Source organism: Vitis vinifera, chromosome 13 (assembly GCF_030704535.1).
Source record: "Vitis vinifera cultivar Pinot Noir 40024 chromosome 13, ASM3070453v1".
Taxonomy (NCBI): Eukaryota; Viridiplantae; Streptophyta; class Magnoliopsida; order Vitales; family Vitaceae; genus Vitis; species Vitis vinifera.
In genome coordinates this window covers 19,183,182-19,203,565 of record NC_081817.1, presented here as the reverse complement: position 1 = coordinate 19,203,565, position 20,384 = coordinate 19,183,182, and the positions used below count along the sequence as shown (strand labels likewise).

Genomic DNA, 20,384 nt, shown 5'->3' with positions numbered 1-20,384 from the left:
AATAAAGGTTTTTTCTTCTTTTTGCTTCTTTTCATTAGTTTTTAATTGCCCTAGTATTTTTAGATTATTAGAAAACTTTGTAATATAATTTGTTGGAAAAAAAACTATTTTTAATAAATCTTGAATTACACATTTTCAAGAAAATATCTCAAAATTTACCATATATTTGGTTTTGAATAAATGTGAGCAAAAAATCAAAGAAAATAAAATAGGGAGAAAAAAAAAAGGAATAAAAAGGGAAGCAAAATGAAAAGTATATTTAAAAATTATAAATTATTTTTATGTGTTTTTTCAAACTCGTTTATTTATTTTTCATTTTCTATATAAAAATCAAATGATTTTTAAAAACATAAATTTCCAATTTATTTTAATTATATTGGATTTTTTTTTTCATTTTTATGGTTATGAAATATTAGAAAATCAATTTTTCAAAAAAAAAAATATTTACAAACATAGTGTTAAAGTGAGTTCATAATGCAAGTATAAATCTATTGCCTCCACATATCCTTTCAAATAAAAAAAATTCATTATCATGATAAAATGAAAATTATGTGATACAAATATATATATATATATATATATATATATATATATATATATATATATATATTACATTGTGGAAAAAAAGTATTTCCACATACTCATGTAAAAATAATTACAAAATAAAAACTTTTTAAAAATAATTCAAATTTTATGCACTTATCGGTCAAAGATAGTACTTAAGATGGTCAAAGGTAGTACTTATATAATTAAAAGGCACTACTCCCGGCTCAAAAAAATGCATGAAATACTAATTATTTTTAGGTAATTGCTTAAATTTTGTATTTTATAAGCTTGAGTTCCTATTTTGTGACTTTTTTTTTTCATATAATGTATGAAAACACACTTTTCCCTACTTTTTTTTTTGTGTGGATAAATATTAGCCGCAATACATTCATAAAAAGCTATAAAATAGGAATCGAAATTTATAAAATACAAATTTCAAGTAGCTATTTAAAAATAATTAGCATTTCATGCACTTTTTAGTCAAATGTACTACCTTTAACTATTTAGATATAATATTTTATCATTTTAGGTAGTGTATATATTTGATCACTGAATGCATGAAATTTGAACTCTTTTTAGAGGGTCCCTATTTTATGATTATTTTTATATGAGTCCATGAAAACTCACTTTTTCCTAGTTTTATGGAGAATAAGTGAAAAAAATATTTTTTGTATTTATGTTTTTAAATAAAATTATATTTTTAAAAATAATTAAAAATATTGTAAAACGATGATAAATGCAATGCAAATAAAAATAGAGACAACTATATATTATTTTGATAATAATATATAATGGAAAAAAAGAAATCAAAAAAGATAATTAAGAGAGTTGAAATAATAAAAGAATAGAGAATAATACAAAGATAATGAGAGAAAAAGATAGATTTCTTTCTTGCTCGGGGATGCAAATTACACAGGGGATGGGAAACCTTTTTATAAGCTTTCCAAACGGCTTCCATTAATGAATATTAATGGAAGTCATAAATAATATTAATTAACATTTAATATAATAAATGTGGTGATATTCATTACTTCATTTATAACACTCCCCCTTGGATGTCCGCCACATTAGAAGAATATGTCTCATTAAAACCTTGCTAGTGAAAAACCTTATGGGAAAAACCTAGTGAAGAAAAAAAAATACAATATTCTTATAATTCTTTAAATTGCTCCTAGTATGTTAAGACTGTCTCATTAAAAACCTTATTAGTAAAATCCAATGGGATAAAACCTAGATGAAGGGGAAAAAAAAAGTATAGTACACAAACACCCTTTTACAAGCATACTCTCCCTCATGTCGAAATCCTTGAGTTGACACATTCCAATCTTCTGTATTAACTTCTTGAATGTTGAGGTTGTCAATGACTTTATGAATAAATCTGTTAGATGATCACTTGAGTGTATTTGTTGCACATCAATTTCACCATTTTTCTAGAGCTCGTGTACGAAAGATTTTTTGTGAAATGTGTTTAGTATTATCTCCTTTAATATGGTTCCATTTTATTTGTGCAATGCATGCAACACTATCATCAAATAATATTGTCAGGTCACCTTTGATAGAGGAGAGTCCACATGCTTCCCGAATATGTTGGATCATAGATCTCAGTCATATACATTCACGATTTGCTTCATGAATTGCAAGTATTTCTGAATGATTTGATAATGTGACTACCATTATTTGTTTAATAGATTTCCATCAAATAACAGTACCATTGCAATTAAACAGTACCCTATTTGTGATATAACTTTATATGGATCTGAAAAATACCCTGCATCTGCATATCCAAACAATTGTTGCTTTGATTCCCTTAAGTAAAATAGACTCGTATCAGTAGTTCTGCAAAGATAATGCAATATATTTGATACCATTCCAATGTCTTCGAGTTGGAGCAAAATTGTATTTTGCTGATAAATCGACAAAAAAATTAATGTCTGGGCGTGTACAATTGGCAAGATACATAAGTGCACCAATAGCACTGAGATATAGTACTTCTGGACTAAGCAATTCTTCATCCTTTTCGTAAGGACAAAATGAGTCATTTTTCACTTCAAGTGATCGGGCAACTATTAGAGAACTTAAAAGATGCACTTTATCCATATAAAAACGTTTCAAAATTTTCTTAACGTATGTTGACTGATGTACTAAATTTTATTTTGAAAATGCTCGATTTGCAAGTCGAGACAAAATTTTATTTTTCAAATATCCTTTATCTCAAATTCCTTTTTCGAGTAATTTGTTGTTCTTATGAGCTATTTAAGAGTTCCAACAAGATTTAAGCCATCAACATACACTACAATAATTGCAAGTCGGGTTTCTGATTTCTTAATGAAGATGCATGGACATATGGGGTTATTCACATACCCTTCTTTTAGCAAGTATTCACTAAGGCGATTATATCACATTCGTCTGAATTGCTTTAATCCATATAAGGATCATTGTAATTTGATTGAGTACATGCTACGAGTCTTTGTATTATTTGTTTCAGGCAATTTAAATTCTTTAGGTATTTTCATGTATATATCATTATTCATGGATCCATATAAATATGTTGTAATAACATCCATGAGATGCATATCCAGTCCTTCTGAGACTACTAAGTTAATTAAGAAACGAAATGTGATTGCATCCATGATGGGAAATTAAGTTTCCTCATAGTCAATACCAAGTCTCTGTGAAAAACCTTGTGCTACTAATCATGTTTTATATCTTATGATCTCATTATTCTCATTGTGTTTTTGTACAAATACCCATTTATACCCAACAAGCTTTACATCTTCAGGTGTTTGGATTATAGGTCCAAAAACTTCTTGTTTTGTTAATGAGTTTAACTCTACCTGTATAACTTCTTTCCATTTTGGCTAATCATTTCTATGTCGACATTCTTCCACATTTCATGGTTCAAAATCTTCATCATTTCTTATGATATCAGAGGCCACTTGGAAAGTGAAAATATTGTTAATAACAATATTATTTTGATCTCAAATTTTTCCCATGTGTACATAACTTACTAAGATCTCATAATTTTCAGGTACATGTGCCTCTTTAGGGGCTTATTGTTCAATATATGCCTTTTTCAGGCGCTTTTTGCATTATTTGTGCCTTTTTGGGGGCTATAAATTTATTAATTTTAGATTGATCAATCATTTTGATGGCCTCTTCTAGAGTACTAAGTTTTTCTTATGTTCTCCTTTTCCGATGAGTTACATCTCTTGAGTCAACAAGTCTACTACGCTTCAAGTGTATCTTAGATTCATTTCTTAACTATCCTATAGGAACATCAATTCATGTTGGAGTATTTACAGCTAGGATATGTGACTTTGTCACTTTCTTTGTATCAATGAATGCATCTGGTAATGGATTTGCAAGATTTTGCAAATGAATGATCCTTTGAACTTCTAATTCACATTGACTTGTACGATGATTAAGATGGGACATAGTAGATGTGTTCCAAGTAATTTCTTGTCGTTTTTCAGGAATCGACTTTTCTCCCCCTAATGATGGGAAAACACTCATTAAAATGACAATCCGCAAAACGGACTATAAAAACATTGTCTATCAAAGGTTCAAGATATCTTATGATAGATGGAGAATCGAAACCTACATAAATCTCATGTCTTCGTTGGGGACCCATTTTAGTGCATTGTTTAGGTGCCATTGTTACATTTATTGCACAACCAAATATTCGTAAGTGAGAGATAGTAGGTTGTTTTCCAAGTATGAGTTGTGAAGGGGAGTATTCATGGTAAGTTGTTAGTCGAATTCGAGCTAAAACTACAACATGCATAATACCATGTCCCCAGGTGGAAGTACGTAATTTAGTTTTCATTAGTAATGGGTGAACTATTAATTGGAGACGTTTGATGAATAATTTTGTTAAACAATTTTGGGTATGAGTATGAGCAACAATATGCTCAATATTTATCCCTATTGACATGCAATAATCAATGAATGTTTGATAAATAAATTCATCAGCATTATCAATATGTATTATCTTAATTGGATAATTTAGAAATTGTGTTTGTAATCTAATCATTTGTGCAGAAGTCTAGCAAAGGCAACATTACGTGTAGAAATGAGACAAACATGTGACCACCTAGCAGAAACATCTATTAAGATCATAAAATAATGAAATGGTCCACATGATGGATGGATAGGCTCACATATACTCCTTTATTCTTTCTAAAAAGACTGGTGACTCATGTATGACTTTAGTCAAAGACGGTCTGACTATCAATTTACCTTGTGAGCAAGCAACACATGAGTATTCATTGGGCAAAAGAATCTTCTGGTTCTTTAGTGGATGCACTTGTGAGTATTCAATTATTCGACGCATCATTGAAGACCCTGAGTGAACTAGTTTGTCATGTCAAAGGACAAAAACTTTGGGTCGTTGAACTTCTGGTTCATGATAACATATGATTCAATAGGCTTTATAGTTGTATGATACAACCTAGAGAAGAAAGCCGAGAGTTTTTCCATTATAAGCTTCTGGTTAGATATAATGGAAGTAATGTAAAGATATTCTAAATTATCTTCATTCATAGTTTCAATATGATATCTATTTCTACGAATATATTTAAAACTAAGCAAATTTCTTTCGGATTTGCTAGAATATAAAGCATCATTTATATGAAATCTAGTTCCATTTGGTAGCATTATGTTTGCTCTTTCAGAGCCTTCAACTAAGTTTGTCGTACTAGATATGGTATTTACATTAGCTTTTGTTAATATCAAATTGAGAAAGTATCTCTTACCTTGAAGAATTGTGTGCGTGGTTGCATAGTTTGCAATACATACATCATTCTCATTCATCTTGAAACCAAATAACACATGAATTTTAGATATAACTAATATTTTAAAAAGACAAGGCATAATGTAAATAAAAAAAAGAAATTCAGATGTAAACATAAGAGATAATAATATATTATTTGATATATAAAAGTAACATCAATCAATTTTAGTATTCTCATCATTTATTAAATGATCAATTTTTTTCACTAGGGCCTCTAAAGAAATCAATGTCATAGTATGTTAGGTTCAATCTATTACCATTAGTAAAGTTCATTTTTATATATTTTCCTTTTGCCTTTATTGATACTTGGTAAAGGTCGACCAAATGTTTAGGTGTACGACAAGTACATGACCAATGCCTCTTCATACCACATCTATAGCAATTATTATCATGGCTCTTAGGAGGTTTATCTTGCATACACTTCCCATTTTCTTGTTTTGCCTTAATATTTATTCCACTTCTGGTGGTACAATGGACTTTTCTTTTATGAGAATTTGAGGAATTATTACTATAAGAACCATGGTATGGGGGATTCTTTTCATGACCACATCCTCATTCTCGTCCTTGTCCACAAGTTTGGAACGATATTGCATTCACTTCAAGGAATGATTCGGATTTAGTTGACCGAGATTGATGATTTCTCATCAAAAACTCATTATTTTATTTAGCAACAAGAAGACATGATATTGATTCAAAGTATTTTGTAAATCCATGTTCTCGATATTGCCGTTGCAGGAGCACATTTGAGGCATAAAATTTAGTAAAAGTTTTTTTTAACATGTCTTTTTTTGTGATTTTTTCTTCACATAACTTTAAATCGAGAACTAATTTTGAACAATACGGAGTTATATTCACTAACAATTTTAAAATCTTGCAACCTTAAGTGCATCAAGTCATATCGACCTTTTGGGAGAATCACGGTTTTCTAGTGGTCATATCTTTCCTTCAAATTATTCTATAGAGTAAAAGAGTTCTTTACCATAAGATACTCATTTTTTTAACCTTCATGGAGATGATGGGGAAGGAAAATCAATGCTTTTGTATGATTTTGCAATGATGCTTGATTTCTCTCTTTGATTGTAGCTCCAAGATTTATTGCATCAAGATGTATTTTAGCATAAAAAATCCAAGATATTTAGTTTTTTCCTAAAATATCAAGTGCCCCAAATTTGAGTTTTGTGAGATTCGACATTGTCAAATAACTTTAGATATATGACAAAATAATATTATTAAAATCAATTATAATAAAATGATAGCATTGGTATAACTTTTGATTATAATTAAAATAAAATAATTTGTTATAGCTTTTAGCAATATATAACACAAATTAAATGAACAAAATCAATAGTAACATAAATATGTAAAATTTTATTCTAAATAAAAAATTTCAAGTTTAAGATATAAAAATCATCTTCAAAGCAATTTATACTAATAATGTGCTGTGAAACGATGATAAAGACGACACAAATAAAAATAGAGACAATTATATATTCTTTTGATAATAATATATAATGGGGGAGGGGGAGAGAAATAAAAAAGGAGAATTAAAGAGAGTTGAAAGCATAAAAGATATGGAGAATAAGGGAAAGAGAGAATAAGATAAAGAATGAGAGAGAAATAGAGAAATTTTTTTCTTGGTTGAGGATGCAAATTACACGGGATGAAAATATTTTTATAGGCTTTTCAAATGACTTCTGTTAATTAATATTAATGGAAGTCATAAATAATATTAATTAATATTTAATATAATAAATATGGTGACATTCATTATTTCCTTTATAATTTTTTTTTAAATAAAATATTTTTGAAAACATTTTCAACATGGCCTTAATTTTTCAAGGAAAATTCTTCGCAATTATGATGAATGAGTAAAAATTAATCCTCAAATCAATCAACTATATAATAAACAAATCATTTAAGATATTGAAAACTAATGATTTAAAATATAATTTATTCGGTAATGGACAAAACCCAACCCGGCCTACAACAATCCAAACCCATGCCCCAACGAAAATCAAATCATTCAAATCGATCGTCTGCACAGTGGTCACCTTATTTCCTGGAAAAACCCAATCATCTCTGCCAAACCCTCAAACCCCTAAACCCCAAAACACTCACATACCGTTCATTCCTCTGAGATCTGACCCCTTTCCAAAGCTTCTCATCGCTTGTGACTTGTGAGCAAAATCCCAAGTGTTTTCTTCCATGGAAAAGTGAGTTGATTGTTGGGTTTTACGGGTTTTGATTCGATTACAAAGACAATGCAAGGGTTCAGAGCCAAGTGCAGAGTAGGAGTTTTGATCGTCTTATGCATTTGGATCAGCCTCGCTGCATTGTACGGTCTATTGAAGCCTGTTTCAAATGGGTGTGTGATGACTTACATGTATCCTACTTACATTCCCATTTCTACTCCTACCCATTTGGCGTCTCCCAAGTATGGGTTGTTTTTGTACCATGAAGGGTGGAAGAAGATTGATTTCGATGACCATCTCAAGAAGCTCAGTGGAGTTCCCGTTCTTTTCATTCCGGGCAATGGGGGAAGCTACAAGCAGGCGAGTTTCCTTGATTTCAATTGAATTCGTCTCCTGGGTATTTATACTTGTTGGAGGTTTTTTTTTTCTTTTTCATTTTTTGAAATGATGTAGCCTGGTACTAGTTATAGTGGCTGGCGCCATTGAGCTCATGCACGTGCTAGATCTGTTTGCGAATCCGGTGATGGTGAATTGGGAAATAGTTGAAGTAGTTGTTTTTGTCTGTTTGAATATGAGATACTAATGGGTTTTGCTTGAATACTTGTATTGTGGTAGCTGCAAGCAGGTGAGTTTATTTTATTTGATCCAAATTCATTTCTTTGTTATTTGTACTCGTTGGAAATTTATGTTTTTTGAACTAATTTAGCTTGGCTGATTTGGCAGAATTGAACTAATTAGTAATAGCAATTGGCAGAATTGAACTGATAAAAATGCTGGTTCAGTGTGAGAATGTGATGATTATTCGATTGTATATTGGGAAATAATCAATTCTGTGATTGTTTTTATCTATTTGAATGTAAAATATTAATGGGATTAGCTGGTGTATGTTGTATGTTGTATGTTTTTGTTGTATATTTTCTAACTATTGGATGTGAGGGAGGATATGATATATAGAATAATCTTTAGTCCAAGAAATGGTGGTAGGCAAAAGTATGGAAGCTACATGCTCCTTGGACTCTTTCTTTGTTTTGATTAGGATTGTTGTTTTTAGCTATTTTGTACTTATCGAATAAGTATCAGTGATGACTGGCGTGATGGAACTGATGGAATCATTAAATCTGTTCCAGAATCGACTGGGAAATAGTTGAAATTTTAATATGCCTCTATTTGCGTGTGAATTATTGATGGGTTTAGCTTGTACACTTTTATGGGTATTGTTGATTTGTTTGTATTAGTAAAGATAGAGAAGGGATGTTGTTGTTGTGAGTGACGTGTGAAGCTTGGAGTGACATGGTTTGTATGCTTGTTGCATTCTTTTGGATCTTAATTGGGCAATGATGAATAAAACTTTTTCCTAGCTAATAAATGGCAAGTTAAGTCTTCTTTTATATATGCTACATTCTTTATCGGGTTTTCAACCTTAATAATAAGTTGAAGGAACTTATTTTTGATTGGGAAAGAAAATTTGTGGAGTCCTTTTTGTGACTTTTAAACCATGTCAATTGTGTTTTAGGGGATAAGTTAGTTTCTAAGGTTTCTTAGAAGTGTGCTTTCTTAGATAGATCCTTCAGCAAGTCTTTGACTTTTAGTTGTGGCTTCAACCTCTTGAGGTATGCAACGTAAGGGTGCCTTCCTGCATTTCCATCCCTGGGAAAAAAATTTATAACAATTCATTAACTTAAGAAAAGAGGATGAACTATGTTTAGCTGATGTTTGCTTTCGTAAACAAAATGAGGAGTTAGGGGAGCATATGCTAGTCCATTGTACAGTGGAAACCTTGCTTCTTAAGACATTTCCAAGATTGTAACTGGACAATGTTGAGGTTTTGTTTTTTAGGTTGAATCATGCTATTTTTATTTGGAGTTGGGTGGAGGTGTGGCTTTACCCTCAAAAGAATTTAATCTATTGTAAGTGGGCATCCGATTTGTGCTATATGATGTTCTACTTTTTTGGGTGCCTTGGGCTTTCCTCAATCGATTATTACTTTGTTTGCATAATATTTTTGTGGGTGAAAGTCACAAGGTGGTTTGGAGGATGGCTCTCCTTTATGCTTGTCTTACAATATAGAAAGAGTGAAATAGAAGAATTTTTGAAGGAATGCACCAGTTGGAGTTGCAAGCAAACAATTTGTTTTGCAGGTTCTAGTGGTTTGGCAGGGAAAGTCAACATTTCTTTTCTCAACTCGTTCTTGGTTTGAATTGTGTTAGGTTGACCTGAGCCAACTCTTGCCTTTTAGTTTTTATTTTTAGCCTTAGCATTGTCTTGATACCTCTTGTCTACTCCAATTACCCATCTTTTTAGTAAGCTCTTGTTGTTTAAATACATACCTAATTTGTCTATCGAAAAAGATAATAGTTAGAATCAACTAATCGGTAGGAATGAGAAACAAATTCTTCCAAAGAAAAATTTAACATTAAAAAAGTTTATACATTTATTTTAATAGACATTAAAAATCAAGAATTTGTATAAAAGATTGAATCTTGAGAAATCCTTCAAATAAAAAAGGAAAAGTATAGGAGTATACTAAAAGAGAAAAAGAAGTCCTCATAGTATAAAGTCTTTGAATTTCCACTATATGGAAACAAAGCATCAAAATTCAATGCAAGATAAGATCATAAACAAAATCAAACTAGAGAAGAGGCTTCTCTCTTTGCAAACCTATCAACTTCTTGATTAGTAGATCTCGGTTTTCACAAGAAAGAGTAATCTAATCTCCTATTGAGCTCCAGAATTCTTTGCATCCAATGGTTGTGTTTCTAAGACCCTCTGCAATTGTTAGCTATCTAAGTTAAAATTGTTGTTTAACCTCCCTCCACTAATAAATTGGTGCACTTACTTCTTACAACATTTAAACTATTAAGTAAAGAAATTTTATTTTTATTTTTAAATCACTTACACACTACATGTTCTGTATTAATTAAAAGGATTAAAAAGGACAAGACATCCTTCCACTATATACAATTTTGATGAAGATAAGAGAAGAAACTCTGTAAGGAGTAGCCTTAGAAGCTAAACTACCATAACAGGTTACAAGAATTTGAGAGTAAAACATGAACAAACACTAATTACAACTCAAGGAGGCAAAAAATCTCCAACAAAAGACACAAAAGTCCGCCACTTGATTGGCTAAGCGAGGACTCTAACAAATGGAGCATCATGTAATGGAGAATCTTTCTCCACTACAAGATTGAACAAGCCAAAATTTTTGCTTGCATGAGGCCCTCCAACAAAGCTAATTGCAAAACCCTCATCACTTGGTTAAGAGTAAGCTTTTATCATTGAAACTCAATGATCTTAATCTCTCCACCAATCTGGAGTTGCCTTCGAGTACACATCCATTAAAGTTCAAATTGAACTACTCCTTTAGTTGGTGATGTCCTTACTTGAGAGGTCTTCTCATCCAGTCTCTTTGACCTGCATACAAGATGTCAATCTAGTAATATAAAGCTCAAGGGAGTGTCTTTGAAGGCTCTGCTAATAGAGGCCCAAGGTAAAGCAATTATTTTTGCTTTAATAGATGGCTTAAAATTGATTTTCTTTAAAAAAGCTTGAATAATCCCACTCCTATGATCCTAAATGAGTGTGATTGACTCCCATTTTAATTTAATTACCCAAGGGACATCCATCCATAGAAATTAATCTTAAAAAAAAAAAAAAAAACTAACTATAGGAGCAACCCATGCAATCCTCATGTCCACTTGCCTCCTAATGAGGCAAGAATCTAATCTTGTACAATGATGTGAAAGGGAACTCCTGAGACATCCTTAGTAAATGATGCCTAGAGATATGAGAGTTGGTCCCCACTTGAATGGATTGGTGTCTAAAGCAATAGGGCAATGATCAGATGTCCATCTAGGAAGAACTTCTTGGAGACTTTGAGGAAAATTTTGCTCCCACTCATTTGAGTATAAAAATCTATCCAATCTCTTACATATTGGGGAATCTTGCATATTTGACCAAGTAAAACAAAGCATTCTGTATAGGGGATGGCTCAACTTACACTCTCTTATAAAAATATCAAAGTCCCTCATATTAGGTGTTACCCTACAACCACCCATTTTTTTTGAAAATCTCCTTATGACATTAAAATCCTCTCTCCCCCCCTCCCCCCCTCCCCCAAACATGCGCGTGTGCGCGCGCGCACACACACACACACACACACACATACACACACACACACACACACACACACACACCAATTACACACACACACACCAATTTGGGAAGGTTAAACCAAAAAGATCTAAGAGTGCCAACAAAAAATTCTTCCTGAGAATAGTATTGTTAGGACCATAAGCAGAGGAGAGCCAAAGGAACCCTATTCCTTCCATAAAAAACTTGACTAAGACAAAAAAAGGATCCTATTACCACCTCTTCATTGCTAAGCTTCTTTGAATCCCAAATAATCATATCGCAAACCTCCCTTTTTGTTTCTTGAGGCATCACAATATCTGAGTTCTCATGTCGCAAAAAATCTTTAACCACCCTTCTTTTTCTCCTAGATTCCAATCCTCGTATATTCCAACTAATGATCTTTATAACAAAACTGCTCTATACCCAAACCTCCAAACCAACTCCTGAAAAACTAAAAAAACTATGGTAGGTTTGTACTTTCACCTAAAATACACCTTATCCAACACTTTTGCTTTGTTACTTCCTGAAGGTAAGATATTCTGGTGAAACTTGACCACCTTAACATTCATAGAGGTTAAAACCGATTGAACTCTAGCCATTTTATTAGGGTAAAAACCCTTTATATGAAAATTACCTAACAAGGATAACTCTATTTCAATAGGGTAATTTGTGACTGGGTTAAGGGGGTCACTAGGAATGCTAGGCAGGGTCCTAAGGAAGTTAGTCCCCTCAAGCACTTGGTTTAGACAAGCTACATGGGACTCCACAACATCCAAATTAGGATTGCCAACACTATACTCACACAATGCACCATCATCATTTTTTTTTGGAATTCACTTATGGTAAAACTAGGAGTTCATAAGGAGATTGAGACATTTGGACTGAGTTGGGTAAAGTCTTAGTAGAAGATAGTAAAGAATTATGTTCTAGGACAGGGGAAGGGGGGGTAGCTGAAAGTGAGGACTGAGAAAAAGGAGACAAAGTTACCTCTCTAATTTCCTTTCCTGACAAACGTCACAAACCACAAACCCCATCTGATATCTGCCCTTTTGCTCTGGTTATTGAGCTAGAAGGGAAGACCAGGACTAAAGAACCACAGTAACCAAATCCTCCAACTCTCTCAATCACACCTTTGTTTGTATGATCAGAATTTGGGCTAAAATTGGCCTTCCCTGCAAGCTGACTAACATATTTTGCTAAAGACATTCACTGAATAGGGCATTCACTCAGAACCACGTAAAAAATTTTGGGCCTTATTGAGAGAAACTTGGACTGAAGAAGGCTCTTTTGTCATTGGAGGCCCATTTCCTCTTTGAAACCCTTGTTGATGCACCATCTGTGAACCAAATTTGGGGACAAAATCTTGTAGCTGAAAATCTTGGCCTGTGAATAGATCTTTCTTTGCTGGTGGCATGTTTCTTCTTCAAAACCCTAGACAACGTCTGAAGAAAGAAGGACTGAAACTTGTCCTTCGCCTATGCACCTTCAGCGAACCAAATTTGGGAACAAAATCCCCTAACTGAGAAGAGTTGACCTTTGTGACCCACGTCTCCTGTTAGACAGATAGAATAGAGACTAATCTATAGATTGAGTCCTTTCTAGCTTTGGGTAGTTCTCCAGTCTGTTTTTGGCTCAATATCGAATAGGGGCTTCCTTTCATATTATTATCCTTAACAGCCCAACCCACTTTTTCGACCAGCACAGTGTTAGAATCTGGAAAAGAGCAAACCGTTCCCTCCTGCAGAGATGTTGAAGTCTGAGATATCTCCTCAATATTTGAATGGGCCTCTTATAATATGGCTCTCTTGCAACTAGTCCTCAACTTCACCACATAGCCTTTGGCTAATGGACCTTATATCCCTTTTAATTGAATTCAAATTTAAGAGAGAAGAATGTGGAAGACAATTGTTCTCCACAAAAGCTATTCTCTTGCCATGCATCCCCTTAAAAGACTCCTCACCCGTTTAAATAGTGGGAGTCAAATATTAATGAGGAAGTCGGTGTGGGACTTGTTTAGATTTTAAGAAGTTTGAAATTAATGGAGGAATTGGCGAAAATGGTGATTTAGGCAATGGCATTAGAGTTGGACCTTAAGTAGAGTCTCTCCACTCTCCTAGTAATGTGATTACTATGTAGGACAACTTTGAGCGACTTCTCACTAGTTGCTTCCATCTTCTCCAAAGCCATTAATAATATTTTGAGAAGGCCTCAAACTATGGTTTCCTAATGATCTTAAATTGTAAAACCTTTAGTCTGATTGACTTACACTAGATGGCAATAGATTTGCAAGAGTGGATTTGGAAAGAGTGTTAGATGGAAAGGTTTTGTAGAATGAGCGAATGGCATAAAAAAGGATAAGAGCAAGGAGAAAGAAAATACAGTAAAACCCTTATAAAATAATACTTTTTCAACCAAGAGAAGTTATTATCTTAGTAAGGTAATTGATTTATCGATGAATGAATAATTTATTAATTTATCAATAAATGAATATATATATATATATATATTTTTTTTTTTTTAATTTAGAGAGTATCATGTTTCTACTACAATACTTGTACATGAAAAAAGAAATATATCAAAGGTAGTGACTTCATTGCAAAAAATTAAAGATGAGGTTGAGTTTAGTTTAAACATAAAAAGAGGCAGATAACTTTAGATACATATTTTGAGAAAGAGTTGAATTGAGAAAATAGATGTTGTAAAAAGTTGCTTAATATTGTATTATGAATTTTTGTTTGCTATTTTTTTTTATTACTTCATCAATTATTAATATACATTTCTTGGGCCCTTAAGGCTTTCTAAAAAGTTTATTATCTTATACATTTGGCGAGGTTATTAATTTAGTACATTTACTCTAGTTGGGACTAGAAGATTTTATTATTTAAGCAAAGTTATTAATTTATTGAATATTGATTTATTGAGGTTTTGTTGTAAATAGAGATTTAAGAAATTCGAATTTTGAAATAAAGCTTTAGATTTACAATTCTTGATTGAATTTCATTGTTCATGAGCTCAAAAAGAGATAAATACAGACCCTTTTATAAGGTAAAAACCACAAGAACAATTGATCCTAGCTTTTTGGCCAAACTAATGTCAATCATTGCTTGGAACCTAATTAAAGCAATCCCTAGTTTTTGAAGAGCTTCAAGGGATGGTTGGAGTAGCATGGTGAAGAAGAAGAATGGCTGGAAGAGGGGGACAGGGCTGGTTTGCTGTAGACTCAAAGTCCTTGGATATTTCTATAGAGGTGGCCGGGGGGAAACTGAAAAGCATGATTGTGGAAAAGGCTAGAGGCCTTTCAGAGATTCGGGGATTTGAGCCTTTGTCTTTTGTTGGAAGGGGTGGAAGCTTGCTGTAGAGATGAAGCTTTGGAGAGATGGAGTAAAGGGTGGGAGGAGGTTCAAGCTGGAATGCCGTTCAAATGAGGCAGGGGGGTTTCTGTTTTGTTTTGTTGTGGCTGAAGAGGGGAAGAGATTCTCTTTGACTTTCTTGAAGGAAGGGGTCTCCATGGGGGGTGGGCTGTGTTGCTGGAGAAGCTTCGGTCTCTAGGAGTAGAGACTAGGACAGTGGCCTCCCCTGCTGAGGTGAGGAGCGAACCAAGGGTGGTGAAGGATTCTTGGTCCTTTGCAGACTTAGTTAGGAGGGATTCAGGAGTGGTGGGAGATGCTCTTTGGCTTTAGATTGGGGAAAGAGAGGTGCTCTGTAGGGAGGAGTTTTTGAGTCGGTGCTTGGTTGGGTGGTTTGGGGAAGGATCAGTCACATCTCCTGCTTTGCCCTCATTGAATAACTGTGTGACCAATCTTTGGTTATTGAAAAGGGCTGTGAAGATTTCAACTTTTGGGGGAGCTTTGCTGTTATTTGAATTTGAGGATAAATGCGAGGTACAGAGGGTACATGCCAGAGGTTCTAGAAGGATTAAGGATAATTTTTTGCATTTAGCAAGATAGACCCCCGAGGCTGGTTGTTTGCTTAAGAGTGGTGTTGTCAAGGAGGTTTTGGTGAGGGTGTTAGGTCTTCCTCTGCATTTGTGGAGTCAAGAGGTTTTAAAGAAAATAGGGGATTGTTGTGGTGGGTTTGTTGCTGTGGACGATGACACGACCTTTTTACCTAATCTGTAGTGGGCGAGGATCCTGGTTAAATTCAAAGGGAGAGTTCTGCCCGGTTCGCTGCAAGTGGTTGTTGGCAGCTCTAGCTTCTCCATTCAGTTATGGTGGGAAGTTTCTCCCTGGTTTTCGCTTGTGATGCTGAGAAGCAGCAACGAGACCAGCGAGTTGCAGGAAAACAGTGGTGCAGTGGGAGGCTCACATGCGCTGACGAAGGGGCAGGAAAGGAGTTACATCACTCGCTGTCTTCGGATGTGATCGTTTCGTGTTTGCATAGGAAAGAAGTGGCAAGTGAGGCGGTGTCAGTCAGTGCTGCCATTTTTGCAGAAGAGGGGGATTATCTAGGTGGCAGCGGAAGCAGTACAACAGTAGAAGACGAATACTGTTGGGTTGAGCTGTGTTTTAAGGATGGTTCAGTTGGGTCTAGGTTTGGGTATTTGAAATTGGGCTGTAAAGGGTTGGAGGAGGCCTAAGGCTCTAAAGGGTCATTGTCTAAGGCCCAGGTGGTGGGCCTATCAAGGTTGGGCCCTTCTCTTGGATTTTCTAGCCCATTAAACAGAGGGCCTTATAGGGAGGGATGACAAATAAAGGAGAAGCCTGAAGAAGCATTGTGTTCACTAAGACTCGGCATTTCTGCTTTGGCTGTCGTGACAGAGCAAGAGGGTGGAAAAGATCTTGCGGCTGCGAAGCGAGATGGGGGGAGCTTTAGATTTGGGGTCGAGAGGCTAGAACCCTCTCTAGCGACGATGGCGGAGCCAACCCTTGACGATGACTCCTTGGTGGTCGTGAGGTGGGAGGAGTGGAGCGTTGTGAGACGTGGGTCTTCGTTAGAATCTCATGTAGCGATCATGGACAAGGCTCTTGTGGTAGAGGCGAATAGACGTGCTGGGATTTCTACCCTCCCGTATATGGAACCTTTGAGCCCTGGATGCCAGTCCTTAATGATGTTGCTTCAGGATGGCTGTTTGTTGGAGCTTTCGGGAAATGCAACGAAGAGTCCTTCTGGTAAGGGATGAGGAGATGGTTCCCCCTTGTGATCTAGGTTGCGAAAGTGCTGTGGAGGGGGAGGAAGTCGTTAGCTTGCCTAGTAGCTTGGGGAAATCAGTCTTCTTCTTCAGTAGAAGTTTGGGGATGCCGGTCACGAGCTTAGAGAAGGAAATCAGTCTTCTTCTTAAGAAACTGGATTTGAGAAAAGGGAGGGGGGTAAAGGGATCAGGGGGAAAGAAGAATTCTTTGCCTTCTTCCTGTTCTGAGAGGGAACTCCGAATCTAGAGAGTTCAGTCAACTACGATTGCTCTCCATCCATAAGGGGAAAGAGGAGGGGTGCCAGAATTTAAGGAAGGGGTTGGTCTTGGGCTTAGGAAGCTTTAGTGCCCAGTAGGAGTCTCTTTTTTTGGGTTGCAGTAGGGGTTTCTTTTTTCTCTTGCGTCTCAGTTTCCTCTGTGGTTGTTTGTTGCGGCTCTAATTGTATACTCCATGTGTACTTTGTTGTGCCTTTTGGCAAGTGCTTTTAATATATCTTGCTTATTTACCTATCAAAAAATAGATAGAAAAGCCCTATTGTAACATGAACATGGACTCAATATGGTTGCTAGAGCATTACTTACTACAACTTGTTATAGTGCTGCCACAGTACCCACCTGCTTAAATGTAACTTGTTTGCTGAAGAATTGCTCACTAAGCCTTGTTTAGTTCAACTTTCTAGAAGCTAAAAGCTGTTTTTTAAGCCAAATAAGAGTTTGTATGTTTGATTGTTTTTGTTAAAAAAACTACTTTTGGCTTTCAAAGAGCTTAACAGGGAACTAAGGACGAGGTTGCTTCTTGTGGAAACCCATTTTAACTTTGCAAGAAGCTTTTATGTTCAAGGAAAACTTTCATAATACTAAGGTTTCTTCTTCTTCTTCTTTTGATCAAAAGCAAGAGATATATATATTAATGTTAAAGAAAACATGAGAAGGATGAGGAGTCCTTACAATTACAAAAAACCTGATCAATATATGATTGAACTCCTCCACTATGCAAGGAGTCTATACAAAAGGTTTATACTACAACACAATATACAATGATGCCATCTTCTTAAGTTTTGACTAAGCTTCTCTCAATGATGACCAATGCCTTTTGCTTGAATCAAGGAATGCCAATTGAGTTGAATAACATGGAGAGGAATGTCTTCAAAAGCCTCGATGCACGAGACCCAAAAAGAGGAATAGAAGTGAAGTAAATCCCACAACCCCTCTGCTGTCCTCCACTTATCCTAAATTTTTTTGGCATTTTTCTCTTACCATACAATCTAGAGCAATGTGAGACAAGTAATTTGCCAAAGGGTCTTGCCTCTCATGGAGCTCCCCAAACCCTTATATGAAATGCTCATCATATCGCATATCTTCTTCTTCTTCTTGTTTTGTTTTCGTTTTTGGTTTTTTTTTTGGTCCATGTTAGGGCTCAAACTTAGAACATCCTGCATTCCCACTCTAATTGGTTGGGGTGGTTATGAGTGGTTGGCTAACATAGCAAATTAAGTAATGGTGAGTGCTGGGTTGTATAATCCTCTCAATGCCATTAAGCTCAGTTGGCATTCGGTGTGTAGACCAATAGAGTTGGATCAACAATGAGAGGAACTTAGCCTAGGTTTGAGGAGATGATATCTTTGTACATTCTTTTGTTTTCTATCCTTTTTTGTATAGATCTCCTCAAATAGTGGAGGAGTTGTTTTTGTCTTGATGAGTTTTGTGTATTTATGGGGAGGATTCCTCATCTTTCTCATGAACTCTTTATTTATAATTAATGCATCTCTTGTTTTTTGCTAAAAAAAGAAAAAAAAGAAAAGTAAATGATAGTATTTATCATCTTAAAGATCCTAAGGAAAGGGTATTTTTACCCATTCAAGGTTGGGCAATTCCAGATCTCCTTTAGGCATAAAGCACCTTTATGTTAAGTGGAGTCTCTTATGGTATGCGGAAATACTATAATATAATATATATTTTTTTTAATCAGATAGTATAATTTATTTCTTATTATTTTCTTTTGGCTCTTTTGTCCATACAGGTACGATCCTTAGCAGCAGAATCTCATAGGGCATATCAAGGAGGTCCTCTTGAGCATGCATTTTATCAAGAAGCCTCTCTAACTCCTGAGGAGGGAGGATTGGATATGGATGTAGCTGGATTTTCATTAGCCAATCAGTATGCTTCCATGCTAGACTGGTTTGCTGTCGATCTAGAAGGTGAACATTCTGCAATGGATGGTCGGATACTTGAAGAACACACTGAATATGTTGTATATGCCATTCATCGGGTACTGCTTTTATCACTTTTGCAAAAATTACCATGATAGCTTATTGAATTAGGATAGTCATGTCAATCTAGATTTTAAGGCATAGAATGTTTGTTGTTTAGTATAGGGGCATCTGAAATCATATATTGTCTTGTTAAGGAATGTGTGGATGTATTTGATCAAAGAACAAAGGGAACAACAAAGCTTTCACAAGCTATATGGAGGATGAAGGATCCTGCCCAAAGAAGGAAAAGAAAACCAGAAAAGCTGAAGAACGGAGCTCCTATGCTCCATAGTCAATACTGACTAATAATTCCTTAACCTTCCAACATAGGACTTGAAGGGCCTTTTTGACACAATTTCTAGTGAATTACTTGTTTGATGTGTGAAGAATTATGTAGCATGTAAAAGAACTAAAATCCTACCTTCAAAAAAAAAAAAAAATGTAAAAGAATTTAAATCCTGAAACCTCCTCCTGGAAAGTATTTTGCTAAAGCATCTATTCCAGATTTACTGGAAAAGCCTTCTAGATCTTATATTTCTTTTGCATTGAAGTGCTTTAGCACGTAATCTATCAGACTGTCAAGCACTCTACTAGCCAGAAAGAGCTTTTAGGTAGCCCAAAATCTGCACCTAACAAGGCCCTAGCCCCGTGGGCAATTTTCTATTGCACTCTTTCTGCTTCCCTCAAACAGTGCACACAGGGTGCTGCACTCTGCATACCTTAATGGTCATGAAGTGCTACAACCCATCTTTCTCCTTCATTTCTCTTCAAGCTTGCCATGCCAACACATGAAGATCTGTTTCAAGATTTGAAGGATAGCCCAGAGAACTCCAAAAGTAGAAGAAACCATAGTTTTTAACTCATAGAACATATGGTGCATTTTTATTTTTATTTTTTATTTTTCCATATCATTTACCCCATGTTTTTTTTTTTTTTTTACATAATGTGAATAAATAGAAAAAATATGAATGCATATATATTAAAAGCATGAAGTATGAAGTAATATATAACCAATTTCACAAAAGATAGTAGGATTTAAAGAGTAAAATTATGTCCTACCATATGAAAACATAAAAGTAAAAGTCTAATGCATAGTTTCATCACAAAATCTACAGAAATAAACTTTTTGAATTTTTAGATATGATTTTTAGTTTCAAATTCTAACTAGGCATTTTTTTTTATAGAAATTTTGAAAAATAGTTCAAGGTGTATTTTGGCTAGGTTGAGATTTGAGGTGGGCAATGGGAGAAGAATCAAATTTTGGCAAGATATATAGTGTGGTGTTGTTCCTTCGAAGGATTCTTTTCCATCTCTATTCTCCTTTGCAACTTCTAAAGAGG

At 34.6% G+C, this 20,384-nt stretch overlaps 1 protein-coding gene across 3 annotated transcripts in view; it reads left to right on the top strand.

The window, feature by feature from the left end:
* Window positions 1-7,324: 7,324 nt before the first annotated feature.
* LOC100262596 (uncharacterized) overlaps window positions 7,325-20,384 on the top strand; it is an 84,522-nt gene continuing 71,462 nt past the window's right edge. For 2 of the 3 annotated variants that reach the window (XM_010660622.3, XM_010660621.3), the window contains exons 1-2: window positions 7,326-7,890; window positions 18,813-19,061. In XM_010660622.3, coding sequence (XP_010658924.1) covers window positions 7,600-7,890; window positions 18,813-19,061 — 540 coding nt within the window. In that variant the 5' untranslated portion in view covers window positions 7,326-7,599. Of the gene's footprint in view, window positions 7,891-18,812; window positions 19,062-20,384 lie in introns of all 3 variants that reach the window. The other variant, XM_010660623.3, reaches the window with a different exon arrangement.